This window comes from Diabrotica undecimpunctata, chromosome 2, assembly GCF_040954645.1.
Source record: "Diabrotica undecimpunctata isolate CICGRU chromosome 2, icDiaUnde3, whole genome shotgun sequence".
NCBI lineage: Eukaryota > Metazoa > Arthropoda > Insecta > Coleoptera > Chrysomelidae > Diabrotica > Diabrotica undecimpunctata.
In genome coordinates this window covers 62760370-62783616 of record NC_092804.1, presented here as the reverse complement: position 1 = coordinate 62783616, position 23247 = coordinate 62760370, and the positions used below count along the sequence as shown (strand labels likewise).

At 31.2% G+C, this 23247-nt stretch overlaps 1 protein-coding gene across 2 annotated transcripts in view; it reads left to right on the top strand.

Moving 5' to 3' along the window:
• Positions 1-3755: 3755 nt before the first annotated feature.
• IRSp53 (Insulin receptor substrate 53 kDa) overlaps positions 3756-23247 on the top strand; it is a 633215-nt gene continuing 613723 nt past the window's right edge. For both annotated transcript variants that reach the window (XM_072523036.1, XM_072523035.1), the window contains exon 1: positions 3756-4037. In XM_072523036.1, the coding sequence (XP_072379137.1) occupies positions 3993-4037 (45 nt within the window). In that variant the 5' untranslated portion in view covers positions 3756-3992. The remainder of the gene's footprint in view (positions 4038-23247) is intronic.

Here is a 23247-nt window from a genome sequence, read left to right as displayed (position 1 = left end):
ACAAAAACAACACTTTTTTCATTACTTATTTACTTTGAAATGTTTTGTTACAACTAAATGTTCAATTGCTTTTTTCTTTTTTCTTCAGATTTATTTAAATTTCAGTTCTCTGATCGATAATAATTAGATAGAGATCGATTATAAGATTTCGTTTCCATCCAAACTTCCATACACATTAAATAATAAAAAATTATAAATATTTAAATTCTTACGTGACATTTTTGAAATAAAACACAAAAATTTTGTTCTAAAAAGAACAGATTTTATTAAATAGGTAAAAATATAAAAGAAGAGGTATTGACTTTAAAATTCAAAATAATAAAGTACAAAAAGTGTCAACACCGCAACTGTAAAATAAGTGTTACCAATTTGTGCCAAAATATCACCTTCGTTCGATTATAGTTACAATGTGTTCAAATGTTCTTCATAAAAACACTTTATAATTCATTTATACAAATTAAATGAAACATATTATTGTGTATTTCTTTAAGTTAACATTAATAGAAATCTTTAAATATTATTTCTACACGTGTATAATAAAATATGTCTAGTGGCTGTAATGTCAGTGTACACGGCAAAGTAATTCTAAAAAAGAACACACCTACCGCCTAAATATTTCCAGTTGGTATCATATTACCTCACGGACTATGACGCGGATGACGTGCAACGGTAAGTAAATTAGATGAAGTATACTATAATTTGCTATGAATCTTCAGGTCAACGGTACAGGGTAAACTAAATGCTGAAAATATAAGCACCCAGACAACATCTTTATACGGATTATTATATTTTTAGCATTTAGTTTACCATTTACCGTTGACCTTACGATGCATAGCAAATTACAATATGCGAAACCGCTCGTTGGGGGTAGAATAAATTGATTGTCAGTAAGTCTTATTTTCTGTACCTATTTTTACTTTGCATTTAATGTCTGTATTTTGTTAGTTATTTCATACTAATATATCATACCACACATATATAGTGAGACAAATGGATAACGTTGCTTCAATACGGGGAAAAATACTTCATCCAATACCTAATCATTTCTAATAACTGTTGTGTTTTTTTTTGACAAAAATATTTTTATTGTCAATATGAGAGAGAATCTAGAGTAATGTTGATCTAGAATTTACTTACTTGACATTGCATAGACTTAATCACAGTTTTGTCAATATTTTGAACAAAAATTTAGATTTTTAAGGGTTAAACTTTATTTTTAAAACTTTTAATATTTTCAGAAAATATTTCTTTATTTAGCATTGAGAACATATTCGATTCTTTAACTTTCTTAAAATTTTAGCCTCTTAGCAATGTGTAAACGTAGTGTACGAAACGGAACATTGTAATGGAATGGAACATGTTTGTATTTTGTCCTCCACATGAATCACAAAATATGGCTAAGTGGCGTATTTTTTCAGCAAGACACAAAAATATAAAATTATGATTGAAATCAAAATATCAAGTTTTATTTGAGCCGTTTCCTCAAACTGTCTCTGGACAGCAATAAAAAATTGACTGATTAGTTAACATCGCATGAATATTAAAAGAAATGAAATTGTTTTTTATAGTATACTTATATATATCCCGTTTGCAGCGTAATCCGCCTTTGGGTTCCCGTTCGCCAAGCCTGTCTATTCTGCCAGTCTTCTTCAGATAGATTTCTTGCTGACATTGCTTTTGAAATTCCTTGTATCAATGTTGTTGGTGGTCGTCCTCGTTTTCTTTTCTTTGTTGTATCCATTCTAATATTTTTTTTTTGTAGTCTTTCTTCCCCCATACATCTAACATGTCCGTACCATGTTAATTGTTGTTTTTCGATGTCTTCTATAATTAATCTTTGTACATTCATTTGATTCCTTATATCCTCATTTCTCATATGTTCTAATCTAGAGATTCCCGCTGCTCTCGTCCAAAAATCCATTTCAACTGCCAATAGGTTACCTTTAAGTTTTTGTGATAACTGCCATACTTCTGAGCCATAGACAATTACTGGTTTCAATATGGTATTATATATTCTTTTTTTCGTTTCCAGTCTTATATTTTTCTGCAGTCTGGAGTCTGGGTAGTATACATCATTTGTTATAATATTAGGAAGATTTAGATTCTTTTGGTAGTCTAAAGCAACTGCTTCCATTTCAACTGTTTTCATTGCTTTCTTACGGACAGATCTCTTTCTTTTATAAAAAGCTTTAGCTTTTGCTTTCTGTACACTTTTGGCAATATGTAACTTTCCAATCTGTGCTTCTGTTTCTTGCTTTGAGACTTTAGTACCAACTGGAAGGTGTTCTAAAGATAGTTTGAGTGACTTCAATTCGGCTAAGAATTTGTTACACTTGCTGCATATTTTACTGCGTGGATACCCGAAGAAAATGTTATATTTTGTATGAAATATCTCTTTATAAACCTCGTATAAAAAATGGGATTTTGAGAAACTTTGTACATTTCATATATTGTTTTAATATTTAGTTCATCAGGTAAGTATTATTTACTGCTTTAGTTTCTGCTGTAATGGCCTTCTCTACCCTTGAAAGATTTAATATGATTAATCACACAATTATCTACCTCCTTCAGTTTTTTGTTGGGTTTTTTAGTCAATTCACGTTTGTCTTTTAGAGCAATTTCAAACCCAAACCTTTTCATGCTGGATTAAATAGTTTTTAGCGTGATTTTTCAATATTGATTTTTCGTGATACCGTGAAGAGAGATGAATACTAAATAACACACACCGATTTCTTTTATGATGTTATCGGCAGTATATCTATAACTTTTTAAGAGTAAGATGCATCATTTAATTTAGCCACCTCTTCTGGTATCCTACTTCTTCGTTGAACAAATGGTCGTACAAAAATAAGACCACCCAGATAATAATTTTGCCCATTATAATTTTGTGAATTAAAATGATTGATTATAAAACGCTTATTCTTTTCTGAAATTTTACTAAAACATTGCAATCGTTTGCACTTACAGTCATCACCTGTTTCATGACACTGAACATGTAGTACTTTCATAACATCCGTCATGCGTCCAGTTTTTCTTTTTTTTTTCTTGGATGGTTCCATTTTATTATATGCACAAAATGTCTTAAACACTCTTTAATAATTACTATTTAACTACACTAAAAGTAACATTAGGTGACAAACAAAATAAACACATAAATAGGTTAAAATAATTATTCTAACCTTTTTTATTACTTCAACCGCTAACAGCAAATAATGGCATCTAATGACGTGACATTCCCTCCTTGTTGCTTGGTTCGTTCTGACTATCCCCGTTTGTGCTTGGTACCATTTATATATTTAGACGCTTTTTTTATCAGTGACTGTCACTTTTTCAGCTTTAAATGATAGTTGACATTAATCTGCTATACTCAGAGTAACTGTTACCAACCTTAACTCGAAAAATGAAAAAAACTGACATTCCTTTTTGCTGTGTACTTTTCCAATGGAGTCAAATTTTAACCCTGTTTTAAACTTAAACACATCTATATTAGCACCTATTTTTTAATTTAAAAAATTAGACATTTTATTTTACAATTTTAAGTTTACAATAATTGTTTCATTGAAATATAAATTAGTCCTCAATAATATACTAAATGTGAAATGTTAAAACAACGTTATAAATTTGAAATTTATCTTGAACTGTAATGATTTCGAGGCTCTACAAACTGGCCTTTAATCTCAATTGTTCAATTAAACATGTTCTCTAATTAAAACTATCGAGTGTAACAAGCTATTTCTTTTTTGTTTCAGAATCTGTTAATTGTTCCGGAATCAGGAGTGCTGCCGTTTCGCCTTCGCTCAAATTGACAATTTCAAAAGTAGACAGACACTGTTGATTAAGCGAGCGCTGTGCTAACAATTCTAAAAGCAGCCAAGTTTGTTCTTCACTCTTTCGAAACAACAGTCTAGTAGAAAGGATCAAATACAATTAAAGTGATTCTTAGTGTTTGCTCAGTGAATTGTTATGTATTAAGTTCGATTTAAGGCAGCAAAATGGAGACAGAAGAACTTATTAAACTGGTAGATGGCATTTATAAGGTTAGTTGAAAATATTTTATTAGCCATGTAAAGGGAGATTAATTTATTATTGTTTGTTTGTTCTTAAAAATAAGGTTTATTTTTATTCATTAGTAAATAATAAAAATGTATTTAAGTGTAAATTAAAAAACGTAGATATAAATTTAAAATATCAAAAGAATATAATTAATATTCCTCTTTTTTTAAGAAAAACATATTTTTAAGGGCATTCCGTTTAATTAGTAAACTTGCAACGATTTAAATATGCCATCAGCTACCACGCCTTATTCCCCCTAATGTAATCCTTGTAATAAATATAACCATATATGAGGGTCCTAGTAACAAAGTCGGTAATCTCCATCATTTTATCGAAATAAATGTAGTTTAATTTATAAGACAATGGCAAATGGCAGGTAATGGTGAAGAAACTTTACCTAAAAATAAAACGGCAGCATTTTGTTTTTAAAATTAAGTAACTTAAGAAACAAAATATTATATATTAAACTAAAATAGAAGGAAGATCTTAAAAAAAACTCACAAGATGCTTTCTCTATTATTTCTTCAGAATCTGCAACTGTATCAGCACTTCTTTCTTACGGAGAAGTGGTTTGTATTTTTAAAAGAAAAACACTTTGCAATTTGGCCCTAGTAAGTTTATGTAGCTATTTTTAAAAACAATTTCAAATACGTTTTTGGGAGCCATGTAACTTCCAATTTTTTAATATCTTTTTCAATATTACTAAAGACCAGCCCTAAGCTAAATTTTCCAAATTCGTCCTATGTCCAATACAAAATACATTTCTTTAAGTGAGGTTTGATTAAGATGTTTCCTCGACTATCGCAAAATTATACAAATACAGTTGCCTAGAGTAGTAGACATTTTGATAGGGGACCTTAAAAAATACAAGGTTTTTTTGACCAGCGAAAGATAGTGTTATCAAATCATCTCGTGACTATTTAAGTAACTCAAAAAATGCATTAACCCTTAACTTATGCATTTTTCTTTCAACAATCAATGTTGTTCTCTCTTCTTCATCTATAGATCTTTTTATTTTTTCTGCAAACTGAATGCATAGACAATATACATCCGTACGGGGAGTAGTGAAGCTAAGAATATACTTAGTATAAAAAAACGGGTGTGGCTGCCGGTAGAAGTTATACTTCTATACACGCGTTCGCCGTTACAAATTTATATGGGAGTCAATCTGCACAATCATTACATATTTAATGCTATAGGTAAGAGAGAGCAGAAAGAGAAAAAGAATTAGGTATATAGGTATATGGTGCATCGTTTGCTGTATATAAACATTTGACCTGTAATAGGAGTATAGTAAATGAAGGATTGTATCAATATTTTAATGAAAATATATATTTTTATTTTCATATATGTATAAAAGGAGTTGAATGCAAAAAATTTTTATTACACATACTCTGCAGTAAAATTCATTGTTTATTTTGTTATTATTACATATAAAAATTACAATACAATACACTGCAACATAATTCAATATATTAATACAATACAAATTAAAATGCAATATTCATAAGTATTTAAAACTGGCAATATACATAACTTACTATACGAAGATAAAAATAAAAAACCAACAACTCGGATTATGTTGTAAATTTTCATTTTATTTTAAAATTTAGCATTTTTGCGTATATTACATATATTTAATAACATTAACGTGAGGTTTTTAAATATTTCAAAAATAAAAAAGGAAGTTCATTATGGGATTCGAACTCACGTACACCAGCGTATGAACCAAACACGTAAAAGATTTGCCAATTAGACATGATACTAACGGATTTCAAAATTGACAGTTGTCTGTCATACAGTGATTATTTTGAAATACAAAAGCCTAAAATAATTATGAACATTTAATAAATAATACAAAACATATCACATAAATAATAATATTAATATATATTATATTATAATATATATTATTATATAATATAATATAATATAATTATAATATTAAATATATATACAAAAGGAACATTTTTATTCTCGAGAGAGGAAGAGAGAGAAAATATATCTTATGTCTCTCTCTTACTCATTATCTTACATATGTAATGGTTTCACAGATTCACTCCCGTGCAAATTTCCAACGCCGACCGTGCGTATAGAAGTATAACTTCAAAAATCATTCTAAAGCATGATGGTTTTACTCTCTTCTGTGGAGAACACTGATTAATATACATTTGGAACATCTTTTTTATTGACAAAAATCTTAAGAAAGGTAGCACGTACGTGTGGAAGACCGACAGTAATGCGATTCAATACTTTTAAAAGTATTAATAAATTTTTGAAATGATTCTTGTTTTCCTTTAAAATTTGCAGTTTTTCTGTCACCCCTTATTTATCTGTAGGTGTTTCTCTTGCTTTTACAAATGATTTCATAATCTATATATGAGGCAATGTTTCTTAATATTTAGTCAATTTAAAAAGGCTTTTTGGCACACTGAAATATTTTACTTCATTACAATATTCCTTACAAAGCATTTCAAAGATGTTGTCTTTGATTCATGTCTAGAGTTTTTTGGACGGCAACGTTTAGGTAATTGAGCTGTATAAAATTTTAGAATAAAGTCGCCCAGATACCTAATTGTTTGCATTTACAAATGGATTAGAGGGGACACAAAATGATCAACCCTCGTATAAAGCTCATATACCACTTAACAATTCCGTGGTACTATATAAGGTCACTATATTTTGGTATAATATTGTCTGAAATTTCAAAGAATGTATTTTAATTTATTATAAATAAAATATTTGCTAGGTCTCAAGTTTCTATATAAAATATTGGTTTGGCGAGTTGCTTACTAAGAGGATTTTCATCTAACAGATCTATTATACTTTGGCACGGATTCACGAAATGCATTAAACATGGACGTTAAACTATTCTGTGCATTGCGAAAAGTTTAAAAGGAAACGTCAGTCACTGTAACGAATTGGGCCAAACATGAGCTTGGACTTAATAATGGAATAAATCAGCGAAGTTGTTTATCACATTTAAAGTTTACATTCTTAGATATTGTTTGCTTGATCTTAAAACAAATTTGTAAAGAGCTATTGAAAATGAAGTAATACGACCACACAATTCCTTGTTTAACATTATATTTGCTTCTCTTCCTATTATTAAACTTCGGTAAACCAACTTTGTATGATGTTATATACTTGCTTTTTAACGAAGAAATTTTCTTTTGTACTCCAGAACTTTGTGCGTAAGTTATTTTATTTTTGCTTTAATTATATTAAACGATAATAAAGCTAACTAAACGAACAAAAATGCTTATGTATTTTGTTTTATACATAAATATCACATTGACTCACTAATTTTTTAAAGATCTTAATAGTGACTGTACTGGGGAAAATATAAAATAGAAAATTTCAAAGATTATCTTATATGTGGACCATATTTACCAGAGACTTTTTTTCCAAAAAGACATGTTTGGATGAAGAAAATTTATGGTTTATTCTTGAACGGAAATGTCAACATTTCTACCCGAATGTGGTATTAAAGATTATCTGTTCGATAAGGAATGTACAAATTCATTTTGCTGAATGGGTGTAGAGATTTTTAATTACACATTTAGAAAAAAGTTAATGGATCAAGTTAGTCTACAGTCTACGGGGGCTATACTATCAAAACTGTGAAAGATCTAATAACAAAAATGCAAACTGCAGCATATTACAAAAATACGCTTTTTTCCGTATAAGGAAAATTTTAACTTTGCCGTTAAATGAAATCCGTTATGCTTTGAGTTAGTTTATATAATATGATATGCACTATGTATATGCATATTAGTCCATTGAAATGTTACATTCTTTATGCCTTAGTGTGCATCTTAGAGGACGCAATTTAATTTTTTTGATGTGTTGGAATGTTAAGTATTAGCTTAAGTTTAAGTTTATGTTTTACAAACATTATTTGTAGCAAATTAAATTGTCTTAACTTTATTTTTGTTGCTTTTAATCATTAAATAAAAAATACAAAAGTTATAAACAAACATAACTAAAAATTTTGGAACAATTTTTTTTTGGGAATATTTTAACTTTCTTCTCGTAATTTTACAATAAAATGACAATCAAACAATATTATAGAGGGTTTGTCATAGAATAATTTTTACTACGAATTTGTTTAATTTTATATTAATTTCTCTGGATTGTACCTTGAATAATCGCCACCTTGGAATAAGGAGTCAAACGGTTTTCGCGCTGTATATCGTAAACTGGCAATCCTACAGATATGACATTATGTGTAGCAAATTACATTGTCAACAAACTTATTTCCATTGTTTTTATGGTAACGTGGAAAATAAAAAAGTTATTGACAAAGGTAACTAAAATTTTTTTAACAAATTTTTCGACGTCAAATTTTTCGTTTTTTCTGACGTCATTTTCCAATAAAATGACGTCAGAACAATATTATAGAGGGTTTTGCAATTAATTATTTGTACTACAAATTTGTATAATTTCATTATTTTTTCTGAGATTTACAACGCTCCAATATTGATCGAGTTCTTGATTACTCGTAAGAATACGATAAAAACAAACCAGTAGACTTAGAAATATGTATTTTTTATTCATGTTTTAAATGAATTTATTATTTTCTTAACATTCCTATATTATTATTAATTTATTATCGACTCATTCTACCACCACAAAACTTACCCTACTTCGTGCGCTTGCATCGCAAAAAAAGCTCCAATGGACAGAGATAAAGTTTAATAAAAGCACCGTACCAATATTATTCCATGATAAATTTCTTATTAATGAAAAGAACAAAACAGACCCAATAGATTTTCTTAAAACTGCTCTATAAGAAGTTGGTTTTAGTGTCCACCAGGCTGAATTTGTCCAGTCCAATGTTGTATGTCCAAAGTGTCCAATTTTTTTAAACCTTTAGAAGGGTGTAAGTGGCATCAATTTAAAAGGCAATACTGTCCCTTAAGTTTTATATATAGCAACGTCATTGCAGAAAATTTGCTGTTTCTAAATGCTTTTTCAGGAGACGACAGAACATTAGTAGCTTACAAGATTGGCAAACTTCAATGCATCAAAATTTTACAGAAGCAGCTAGCGCAACAGCATTCTTTTTTAGTGAGAAAGCCGAGCCATCTTTGCTCACTATTATTGGCGAACGTTTAAATTGTCCCTTTATATGGTTGAAATCATAATGATGCTGTAACAGCATGAGATACAAACGATTTGCCAAAACAGTGACCAAAATAATATTTAACTTATCATCGCTTTCGCCAAAAAAAGATGTAGCTCATTTCCACAGTGTTAGGAGGTAATCACCAGCAAACACTGCAATTCTAAGGACTGGGACTGAGAAAAGCATGGAAAAATTTGGATTTCAATCAAAACTTTTAAAACTTCAGCACCCCAGACTTAACCCTTAATCCAAAACATAGTACTTTTATTGCTAATGCGAAACATATGGTCTATTGGACTAGTATAGGTAAAGATTAAAATAAATCAAAATTAAATGTAGCATTTGAAGAGGAAAGCAAAATATTAAAGGGTTTATTAGGTATAAACGAGCGAAAAAAACTTATTGATACATAATACTTACATAAAACAAAATGTGTAATATAGAAAACAACATTATTAGGCGTAATTAAGTAAACAAACATATATATTTCTAGATAAAACAAAAAAATACTACAGCTATCTACTAATTTTGTCGACAGGTAACACAAACCTTTCTACTACACTCCAAACAAATAGCATTTGAGCAACGCACACATTTATAATTTGTCTTCCTCATTTATAGTGATGGACAAATGCTACATCATTTTCTTTTGGGAAGCTTATCATCTAGAACATTGTCGCCGATATTCTCGACAGGCACTTCGGGATTTATTCCCAAAAAAATCTCTATCTGCTTTCTAAGGTCTCTGGGAAGATTTGTTTCAAGTCTTTGCCTTAGATGAGGCTGAATTAGTTCAAAGGCCAAATCTTTTACAAATTTAAAACGTGGAAGTAATTTATTATCTTTGTAACAAAGATTAAGGATGTAACTGTTGACTGAACTTATATTTATAAGTGTATAAAATACAGCTAAGAGCCAACGCCTTGTCCGGCAGTATGCACTATAATCGGCACACTTCATGTCTAAAATATCAACTCCCGGTTTTGTACTGTTATAGTATCGAATTATTTCTGGTTTTCCTAATTAATTATCTTTGCTGTGATGCACAGAGGATAATAAAAGAACAGCTCTATTTTTTTTCGGTACATATGATAACTATCAAGGTTATGTCATTGGAGAAACCATAGAGTGTTGTACCAATTTCCCTACTTTTATAAGCCTGGAATTCCAAAGGAACTTTACGCTTATTTTTTTTACTGGACCCTAATACGTGAGGTGGCGTTTTTGCAACTCTGTAACTAACTCTATTAAAGAAAAATAGTTGTCAGCAGTAATATTTCGGTTAGAGCCCTCTATTGGTTTGGATAGTCGAATGACACATTGAGCAGGCTTGTAAAGCAGTTCTTCTTCTAAAAGTCCAACACCATCCGAATCTTTCCCTGATATCCATTATAGAAATACGAGCTCTTAGCATCTGTCATGCACATTACTTTTATGCGGTATTTCGCAGGTTTACTGGGCATGTAAGTTCGAAAACCACAGTGACCTCTAAATGGAAGTATCATCTCATCCACAGTTACACAATCTGACAACGTGTACAGCCTCTGGCAATTAGTCACAAAATTATTGAAAATATTTGGAGTAGCCGCTGTTTTATCAGTTTTCTTCCACTCTTCGCGATCCATGCTTTTGTCAAATCTAAGACACGACAAAAGTGTTTCAAATCTTTTCAAAGACAACGTCATTCTGAATATTGGCCGACCCAAAACATCTTTAGAAAACAGTTGAAACATATCTTCATGAGAATATTTTATAATTAAAGATAGCATAAAAAGCCCAAGCAAAGCTTTCAACTCAACTATATTTGTGCTTCTGTAGTTTGATGTATTAGTCGAATCAGATAACTTTTCTCTCATTATAATAATTTTTTGGTTTGTCCATGTTACAATTTGTTCCAACATTACATCAGTAATCAACAACTTCCAAATATGTGATTTAGAAGAGCTATTTCCCAGAGTCCTGCTTACCGCTGTTAGGCCTCGTAATTATCTAATAATATTATGTGTCCGTGTCCTTGTATTTCTCGGAGGCTTCGTTCCCTGCCACTGAAAACCATTTTTCCTTTGAATATGTTTACATCCCCTTCTACTTGTAAAAAGTCGGTTTTGGATTGTTAATAATTCGACGGTTCATCTAATTCCAAAAGTTCGTGATCTGAATTCGATTCTTCACTGATAGAGGGTTCACTTTGCCGAATTACATAGTCGGGATCTTCATCCGAATCATCTATAACATCTTTCATGTTCTCATCACTCCCTTGCTATGATAAATATAAATCTTGATCGTCGGCAAGTAGTAATCTTTGTATATTCTTTTCAAAATCTGGGTCAGCCAGATTTACTTTTTTATTACGGCCAGTTCCGCTAGGTCCTGCTCTATCCATTATTACTACAAAATTAAAATGTTTTAGAGTAATTATGTTTATTATACAAAAAATATGAAATACCTTATTGTTTATCAGTACACAATCCGTAACAAGTGGCCTCCTAGACCTATTATAAAAACACTGCAATTCGAAACACCTAGCTTACTAGACCTACACGGTTTGAAAACTACTGTTACTACGACGTAAACACTAAAGCGATCGCTACGATACTGCAGAACTATGCTTGTTCTACACTATAGTTTATTCTTATGAACGAGAGAGTAATTAGCATAATTTTAACTGGTAGCTCCGACCACTCCATGGGCGTGCTCAAGATTAATTGAAAAATTACATTGAATAATTGTAAAAAATAAATGAATTATTTCAGTGTTATAAAGTGTTATGTGTATGTAAACAAAAGTGACCTCTTTTATCACACACTATATTAGAACTGACTGGCCTACATTGAAAAGGGATTTAAAAAATTCACATTTTTTTTAATTTTTAAAAATTACAAAAGAGAAAAAGAGTTTTTAAAACCGTCTAAGGTATGTTAAATAGATGAATAAAAATATTAATATAAAACTTACAGCTACTTGTTACAAATCCAAATCAGATTCAGAAGATGAACTTTCACAACCAAGATTTATAATAACTGGCTCGATCATTTTATCAGTAATATTGTCCAGCTTCCACATTTTTTCCTCTTCTTTAATAGTGTAATTTACTGCCTTTTCCCAGTTTTCATGTTTTACATTATTTACGGCCTCCAAAAATAACTGTTTAACATCATGAATTTTAAAAGTGGTATTTTTTCTTGAAACTTCACTCTTTATCTGTGCCCATACCAGTTCAATCGGGTTTAATTCACAATGATATGGTGGGGATCTAAGTACTGTCATTCCACGATTTTTGGCAATTTCATCAATTTCGTATTTTTCAAAATTTTTCTTTATGAAGGGCACACAACGAATAAAGTTCCTTTCTTATAGATCCGGGATGGTACGTAATATTTTTTGAACTCAGCCAATTCTGCAAGTCTTTTTTTAACCACTTGGTTGTGGGCAGTCCTTCTGTAAGTCTGGAGTGATAACTTGCATTATCCATTACTATTACACAGTTCTTAGGAAGAAGATCTATCATTTGTTCGAACCATTCTTGAAAGACATCAGCGTTCATGTCTTCGTGGTAGTCACCGGTATGAGTTGATTCAAAAGTTAATAAACCACCTTCAACAAAACCGTCTGAACTGCCAATGTGTACTATTATCAGCCTGCGTCCCTTTCCTGATGGTGGGTTTAAACCAGTAGATAAGTTATTTACAAAAGCGTGCCTTTGACTTGTAACAGTTTCATCCTGCCAAAATTTATTTGGTGTATGACCCTCGTTGATCCATGTTTCATCAAGATAAAATATTTTTCTTTTTTGGTTTCTCATTTCCTTTATGGTTCTTAGAAAATGTCTTCTCCATATGACAATATTGCTTCTTTCTAATAAAATAGACTTTCTGGGATTCTTTTTCCAGCGGAAGCCTATTTCTTTTAAAAGTTTCCATAACGTACTTCGACTCATTTCTGGGTAATCCTTATCATCTCGAACTGGGACAAGAACTTTATCCAATGTTGGAAATTCTTGTCTAAAGAAGAATTCATGCACTTTCCGTCGAAGTCCTTCTTTAAAATGATATTCTATTTGAAATTTTGGTTTCCCTGGAGCATTACGTGGCATTTGAAAACTACCACATTTCTCTTCTTTAATAACTCTGTAAATCGTAGATTTCTCAACACCAAGTGTACTGCTAACTAACTCAACGGTCTCATCAACACTTTCACATAAACGTTTGTCTGTAAATGATTTAAAACAATTAAATATTAATGTTTTTTCATTAACTGTTAGAGGACCAATTTTTCGGCGTTTACACGGCACTTCCAAATTTTCCATAACACTAGTATACACAATAAACTGCACCTTGCAACTGAAGCACCTACTTTTAGTGAACTGTTAAGAATTTTGAATACGCCACTTGGACCTTCCTATATACAAAATGGAAAAACCCACTATCACATTTTCTGTGGAATAAGTTTAGAAGGTAATTATCTAGTCAATTACTGTCGTAGATTCCTGGAATTAAAGAATTAAATGTTTGATTGTTGAAACCCTTACTTCGTGGAATGCACTCATTTCAGATAAAATAAAACGTTTTATTTTATCTAAAGAATTAAACTTTATTTTGCAAATAGGCAAAGAATTAAACTTTATTTTGCAAATAGATAAAATAAAACGTTTTATTTTATCTAAAGAATTAAACTTTATTTTGCAAATAGGTAGGTACTTATTAAACTTTTATTGGTTATATATAACCAATAAAATAAACATGTTACATTTCTTGCATATTCATTAGTACCTGTTAACCTCCATCACTCCGACACTGGCAACCTTATTTAGGGATTAGTAATCCTCACAATTATTGTATTCTATTCTGCTTCAAACTTTATACCTGGTGGTCATACTCAATTTAAAATTGTTTTCCTATATACTTCTGTAAACTTGTTGATAAATATCTGTTTTTTATTGAGTCACCCGTATCAACAGTTTAGGGATTTGCATACATAATTTATTGTTTTATTACTCTCTCATACATAAAAATACACTATAATAAGAAGGTATTTAAAAGGACAGTGCATGCGGCCCACACTGTTGCCGCCATTAGCAGACTATCCTTTCGCTGTGGTCCGTTAGACCAATGTTTCGGGTTAAGGGTTAAGGAAAACTGTGAAAGTATGTGTGGTTGTCGACAAGTAGACCTTAAATACTCTGCAGTTTGCCCAGATTATGCTGGTGAAATATTCAGTGACATCATTAAAATATTAAAATTAGTCAAAAAATTCGAAGAATGTGAAGATAAATTACCTACAATGACGCCAATTCTATCTTTTCGTCTAACCTAAGATTCCTAAAAAAATGTTAAGAAAACCATCTTTTTGGTGCATAAACAAAGAATCTCACATTTGGCGGCAACACAGAAACGTCAATCAAATGTTATTTATGTCAATATTGATAGTAATAGTACAATAGCGACATCTCAACAAAACTTAGCTCACTACTGGAAACAGAATTCTTGTTTTCAATTAAAATAATTGGGATGTTATATAACGAATAACTAGCAGTGTCCAATAACTGGTATGTTTACTCTATAAGCTTTCCTTCGATATATAATTTGTCAGTCTATCTGTTTTAAATACCGAAGGAGATGTGTTTGCGGACGGACAGACATACGTGGATAATTCAAGGGTTTCTCATTTTAATGTTGTAAAATGGGTGAAAACAATACACAAAGAGAACATGTTTTTATTATTAAAAAATTTTGTTTTAGTAGCCACACGGTAAAATTTTTCATAAGTTACTCGATGTCAAAATACTATCTTTTTAATAAGCATATTATTCCCTAAATGTAAAGATATACTCACATGTTCTAAATAGCCTGTATCTCAATAACGACAAAACTTATCACTATGTTATAGGTACTATTAGTAAAATTGAATAACGGTATCAAAAGGTACTTTGTATTTGATTGCTTTGAAATTACCCTGTATACTATAAAAATTTGAATTATTTTCCAATAAACAGAAAAATTGTTCTTTACCGTTATTAAACTATAAAAAAATTTAAAGCTGAAAATTATTTTAAATTAATTTCTTCAATCTTTGCTTTAGTTTTTTTACGTCTTGGTAAATATTTTACTTAATACCATAAAATATAAAGTCTAAAGAAAACGAAGTCTCGGAGAAGGTGGTAGAAATGAGGAAATTAGCCAATCAACGCTGGGGTCGTAATCCGAGTTTTCTTCGCATTACGCTTACTTTCAATCTTCCTAGGAATATTGCAATTTCCCGATAGCTAAAGAAGCTTTATCATAATTTCAAAATAAGGGGTCGTTCCCAAAGTAGAGAAATTAAATTCTGTAAATATTGAGATCCTAAAATACATTAAGTAAATTAAGTTAAAATTTTCGCTGCACTGGTGTCTTTAGAGTGTTTTCTGGCTTGTCTTTACTGTATACAGTGAGTGATAAATATTGAGCAATCGTAAGAGTAGGTGTTTAATGTATTAAGTTGGTACTTGTACAACTGTAACAGAGTAACAATAATTGCTTACATTTCTTATATTAAAAACTATAGTGCAGTAATCATCATCATCATCATCCATCATTTCACATCCATTGTTGGATATAGGCCTCCTCCAAACGTCTCCAGTTCTCTCTATCTCTAGCTGCTGCAATCCAGTTTGTTTCTATTCTCCTTAGGTCGTCGGTCCATCGGGTGGGTGGTCTGCCTCGACTTCGCTTGTCGGCTCTTGGTCTCCACTCCAATAATCTCTTCGTCCATCTTCCGTCTTCCATTCTAGTAACATGTCCAGCCCACCTTCACTTTTGTTTATAGATTCGCAGTATATTATCATCTACGCCAGTTCGTCGGCGTATCTCCTCTTTTCTCACGCGATCTTTCAAGGTCAGGCCCAGCATTGATCTCTCCATTCGCCTTTGTGTTACCCTAAATTTTTCGGCAGTAGCTTTCGTTAAAGTTAAGGTCTCTGCTCCGTAGGTCAAGACTGGTAAGATGTATTGGTTAAATGCCTTCCTTTTCAGGTGAATTGGGGTATTTGTTTTAAAATGTCTCTCATCTTTCCATATGCCGCCCATCCCAACGTGATTCGTCTATTTAGCTCGCAGGTTTGGTTGTCTCTGGTTATTCTAATTTCATGACCCAAGTATGTGCATTTATTGATTAATTCTACCTTGTTGTTATTGATCTGTATCTCTTTGCTGGGACCATACTGGTCATAATTTTGGTTTTCTCGAAATTTATCTCCAGCACAGTTTCTTGTAGTATGTCATTCAGTTCTTGGAGCATGTCTTTGATCACTCCCAGATTATCTGACAGAAGCACGATATCGTCCGCAAAACGTAGATGGTTTAATCTTTCTCCATCGATGGATATTCCTTTCTGTTGCCATGTTAGTCTTTTAAATGCTTACTCAAGAACGGTAATGAACAGCTTTGGTGACATGGTATCACCTTGCCTGACTCCCCTTTTTATCTTTATTTTATTAGTTGCTGAATGTAGACTTGTGGTTGTTGTGGCATTTTCATATATATTTTTAACTATATTACAATATATGTGGTCAACCCTGCAATCTTGTAGTGCTCTTAAGATGGACGGTAGTTCCACTGTATCAAACGCCTTTTTAAAGTCTACAAATATCAATGCCAAGGGACGGTTATTTTCGTTAGTTTTTTCTATCAGGGTTTTTAAGCACTGCAGGTGATCGTTTGTGCCGTAATTAGGGCGGAAACCGGCTTGTTCCCGAGGTTGGTAAAAATCCAGCTTTATCTCTAATCTGTTCGTTATTATTCTGGTGTATTATTTATAAAGATGGTTAAGGAGACTGATTGGTCTGTATCTTTCCAGGTCTGCTATATCTCCCTTCTATAGTGCAGTAAGCTGATGATTTTTTTGCTGTTGTGCCATCCTGAATTTGTTTTAGATAATTTTTTTTAAATTACATTTTTGGTATCCATGAAACGGCTGATAAACTTAAATTGTAACAACATTTTACATATCACATTTCAGTGTAACTGGCTCAAAAAAACTCTAAAAAGTTACTAATGTGCTTGTCTGGTTATTGTGGTACTATTTTAAATTGTTTTTGGCACAGTCGAATATCCTTCTGAAATAACATACAACAATTAATAAGCTTTCGAGACAAATAAGAAAAACGAATTGTCATTTGCATATTTAAAACAAAACAATAACTCTTTAACAAAAATTAGAATTCAGTTTGGCTCAACGACTAATAACGTATAGCATGTTATCTGCTGCTTCGAACTGTTTTAAATCGTTTTAAACGGAAAAACAAACTATAATTTTATATTTTATATCTCTTCTAAAAATTTAGATGACTTAGCGGACAAGACAAAAAGCGCGGGTTCGTTCGAAAAAATATTTCCATTATATTATTTTGCATAATCACTTTTATGAGATACCCCAACATACGGTTCAAGAGGTCGGTCAGGCAAAAAGTGGTTCAAATTGTTTTAAATTTTTTTTTTTTAAATAAATTGTAACAATCAATTTTTTCGACTGGAACAACAATTTTTTTAAAATTTATTGGAAAATCCTAAACAAAATAGGTATCTTATAATTTTTCTCTAAACTTGATCGTTCTTGAGTTATAAACAATTTAAAACTGAAAAAAGAGCAAAATTACGATTTTCATTGCTCCAAAACAAAAGTAAAAAGTATTATTTTTAAATTCACTAAGGACATAAATTCAAGCTCCAACTTAGTTCTATCAAAATTCAAAATATTACTCCAAACAAAAAGAAACTGAAAGAATTGAGATCCCAAATCCAAATAGATCCAAAATAAAAAGATCCTTAAGAAGAGTGTAAATTACCATTTTAGTTCTCTCCAAACTTTATTAAAATTATACACAAGTATGTACCTATTAGTTATATAATAATATAAAAAATGTCCAACTTTTAATTGAGCAGATAGTCGACTCCTTGTTCTTAACATAACATAAAACACTAACTTGAGTTGATTTTTATGAGGTAGAAATAAATGCCAGGTAGGTAGTAAAAAATATTTCTGACAATATTAAATCATACTTTTACAAATAGCCTGACATGACAAGGGATAATATACAAACCAACAAAATTAAACGGTTGTCTAATCGTACACCGCAGAATTCCCGTAAAATTATATAATTGATTACTTATGTCTTACATGATATTTTGTATACACGAATAAAAAAGACACGGCTGAAGCCAAACATTTTATGCGACCATTCAACTCAAGTTATATAATTTGGTTTAAGAATGTTGACATAATCAATGTACAAGGTGCACCCGTTGTAAATTCTGTTAATGTATAGACATGAGTTTTGAGAAAAGTGTATATTTTTTTTTACTGTTTCTTATAAACTAAACTAAAAATAAATATGATTTGAATCTGCAAACCCTAATCAAATATATGGAAAAAAACTGGCAAAGACGAAAAAACTTTTAAAGCAGCATTATCTTTTGCCGCAGTTCCGTATATCTTCTTCTTCTTTGAGTGCCGTGTCCGTATTCAGACGTTGGCCTTCATCATGTTTACAATTTCCTGAAACCTTTCTCTGTCGGCTGCTGCGCGAAATAATTCTTCTACTGTGGAACCACACCATTGTCTAATATTACGCAGCCATGAAAGTTTCTTTCGACCAATCCATCTCTTTTCTTTCACTTTTACTTGTATTAGAAGGCGAAGTAGATGGTATTTAGGTCCTCTAATTATATGGCCGAAGTATTTTGTTTTTCTCCTCTTTATGGTATTTATGAGCAGACGTTCTGAATTGATGATTTGAAGAACATCTTCATTATAAGTGTGCGAAACCCACGATATCTTTAGGATTCGTCTATAGCACCACAATTCAAATGTTTCTAACTTGTTTAGCATTGTGCTTTTTAACGTCCATGTCTCACAACCATATAATATGATGGACCACACATAACATTTCAGGACATTCTTACGAATATTCATCGACAGGTTTCTGTTGTATAAAACTGGTTTCCAGGTCATAAAAGCCTTACGTGATAATTCGATCCTGGTTATTATCTCTTCATCAGAGTCACAATTTATATTTAACCAGCTGCCACGGTATTTGAAATGATTTACCCTTTCGATCTCCTCTCCATTAAGAGAAATCAGATCTTGATCTACATATATTGATCTTTCCAACTGCCATCCACTTTGTCTTTGAAATGTTGATTTTTAGGCCTCTCCGATAACTTGCTTCACTGACTAGATTTAGTAATATTTGGAGATCTTGTAAATTTTCTGCAAGAATGGCTGTATCGTCAGCGTATCTCATATTGTTGATTACTTCTCCACCTAGTTTTACTCCCTATTGTCTGTCATCCAAAGCCTCCCTAAAGCTTTCTTCAGAGTACAGATTAAAAAGAGTGGGTGACAAAACACAACCCTGCCGTACTTCACGTTTAATGGATATTTTTTCAGTCGGACTGTCTTCAATTTGGATAGAGGCTACTTGATTGTAATATAAGTATTTCAGCAGTCTTATATCATAGTGGTCAAGTCCTGCTGCCCGTAGGCAATCGAAAAGTGTATCGTGTTGTACTTTGTCGAACGCCTTCTCGAAGTCGATGAAACAAACATAAACATTCTTTCGAATTCACAACTTTTTTGTAATAGAACGCGCATACAGAATAGTGCCTCTCTAATTCCTAGACCGTTTCTAAATCCAAATTGCTTATTACCCATCCTACTTTCACATACAAGGAATACTCGGTTTTGTATAATTCGTAAGAGTATCTTCAGTATGTGACTCATCAAACTGATTAGTCTAAAATCGCATTTGGTGGGCCTGCTTTTCTTTGGTAATGTTATAAACAGTGACTCTAACCAATCATCTGGTATTTTTCTTTCGTTGTAAATTTTGTTGAAGAAAGTGGTTAAGCAGGAAATGCTTTCCTCATCCAAAAGTTTAAGTAGCTCAGCAGGAATTTGATCTCGTCCAGGTGCTTTATTGTTTTTGGCTTGCTGTATTGCCTTTTTGACTTCCGAATTCAGTATACTGGGACCTCTGTCTAACTGGTTGTCACAGGCAGTATTTGGAGCATTTTCTCTAGAAGCATCGTCAAAAAGGTCAGTGATGTAACTCTCCCATTCTTTGCACTGTTGTTCGTGATCACAAATTTTTCCGTCCGCGCTTTTAAGTATGTGAGCATTTTTCTGTTTTCTAATTCCTGCAGTATATTTAAGTTTCTTGTGAAGGTTGAAACTGTCATGCTTTTTTTGGAGGTCTTCTTTACATAAATTCTCAAGCCAGGATTCTTTGGCTTGCTTAATTTTTCTTTTTATGCGTTTATTGATTTTACGGTATTCGATAATGTTTCTATTTTTGTGTTGCCGTCGAACTTCCATCAGGTCTAGAATTTCTTGTGTCATCCACTCATTGTTTGCCAACATGGTAGGTGTTTTCAAAGACTCTTGTACGTTCTCTAAAATCGAGTTTTGAATATCATAGATGGCCTAAATAAAATTACCAAGAAATGTAACGACTTCACATGAACACACTTTTACCAAAAACTGAAGCAAAAGCTTCTAAACCTAAATGTACAATAAAGATCTGATGTTTAAACCAATTACCTATATAAGGAATTGCTATTATTAAAGTATATATATATATATATATATATATATATATATATATATATATATATATATATATATATATATATATTATATATCCGTTAGCGCTCTGATGATGTCATTCATTTGTTTTTTAAATGAAAACCTATATCTTTTCTGTCAAAATTAAATAGACAACAGAGTTTTAAAAACAGCAATCTGTAACACTATTGCCTTAAAGTTACTTACAAGGCGTTGAAATTTAAAAATCAGTAAGGTTTGGCAACCTATAACCTTAGAACCTTAGAATCAAACGACGAGAAAATATTTCATTCAAATAATTATGAACGGTCGCATAATAATAGGTCCTAGTCGTATTGATACCACAAAGCTCAATTTAGGATGTTAGGGTTGTTATCATTTAGAAATAGCGCGATTAATTAGCATTTAGTTTTTCCAAAACCAGATTATATAAAACACAGTTTTAACTGCTACTTACAGTCCTTTAAAAAATGTAATGGTTTAACTTTGATTGCTTTAGACTTGATCTCTGCTGTCTCGACCAATTGAATTTAATATTTTCATCAGTTCGTCATGTTTTATTCTATCAAACGCTTTCTGGTAATCAACAAAACACACACACACACACACACACACACACATATATATATATATATATATATATATATATATATATATATATATATATATATATATATATATCACAATTCACGTCTCTACATCTTTGAAAGAGAACTTGTACTGCAAAAAGTGCCTGTCGAGTGCCCAATGCATCCCTGAAGCCGAATTGTGTGGTTGTCATGTGTTCTTCACACTTTTTATATATTCTTTTATGTATATTTTTAAAAAAGTTTTTAGGAGATGACTCATAAGGCTTATTATTCGATAATCTTCACATTTTTTGGCATTGGGTTTTTAGGCATTGTTATAAAAGTTGATCTTAGCCACTGTTGGGATATTTTTCCACTTTGGTATATATTGTGGAGTATACCTTGTAGATCAAGGTAAGTCTTTTTATTTCGTCTTTATCCATAATTTTCAAAAATTCTGAGTGGAACTCGTCTGGTCCTGCGGCTTTTCGCTCCTTAATGTTGTTTATAGCAGCTTCTACTTTCGCTTCGAGAATAGGTGGTCCGGTATCGTCATTTTTATTTTGTGTGATGGTGACATTCCTATCGTCTTCAAATGTTGTTGTCACATAGTTCATCCATATTTTTTTTGTTTCTTCAATATCAACTATTGGATTTCTTTGAGCGTCTGTTACAACAACTTACGACAATACAAATGTTATAATAAACACAGCAAAATATTACTTTATTTCTGTGTTTTAAGAATTTAATTAATATTTTTAAAATTGACTAAAAAATGTTTACGGACTCTACTTATCGCGTAAATGGACTCTTCCCACCGTTTACTGTGACTGCTATTTTGTAAAAAGTCATACCTAATATGTGCAGACTTAAAAATTGCTTTCAAAGTATTAATATTAAGAAAATTTAACTTAAAATGTATTAATATTTATTTTTATCGCACTTTAATACAATAGTCGAATTGATAATTGTAAAAATTCGACATATTTATATGAAATTATTTTAAAACGAGAAAATTATTTTAAAGTGCCTTGAATAAAAATTTAAACAGATAATTCAGTATTGTTATTAATGGGATGACAAATATAATAACTTTTAAATTTTGACTGTTCGAGAATCGTTACGAATCGAATTTTAGTCTCGATCTTTTATTTTTCTGTTTATTTTACTTCATCTTTTCTTTTATTATAAAATATTCTTGTATAATAATATATTATTTTAATAATATTTCACTTTTTGTTTAATGTGTGTATTTTGGTAGTTATATCTCATGTAGGTTTTTAATTTAAACCTGCTTGTAATAAAGATAGGATGACCAGAGTGGTAAAAAACACAGTCACACAAGCAAAAGCAAAATTATGAAAATAATTTGAAAAGGAACTACAACAAGGATGTGTAACAAATAATAGAAACTTTTAGACGACAACACGACACACGAAGGGAGAAAAACAAAAGCAAATAAACGCAGTAAGAGATACATCAAAGCAAATCCAAATACTCAGAATAAATGGCTATGGTATGAAAAGAATACTATAACAGAAAATTTGACAACGAAGTAATAAGTGAAGACAATGTAATAAATGAGGGCAAAGAAAACATTAAGCTAGAACAAATAATTTTATACTTTGTTGCAATGCATGTACGCAATTATGCAGTGGTATGCATTAATATATATGCAAAAATAATAGAGAAGAGACTAAGACAAGAACATAGACCTACATTTGACACGTAAAAAACAAATTATAGCGAAATGCTTGAGGAAAACAAATGCACCAAATACACTGGTAAAAATTATCGAACGTACTTACAAAGAGTAAACGTGGAAGTACAAATAACAGGGGAAATATCGGAAGAATTTAATTGGAGTAGAGATATTAAACAAGGAGACAGTCT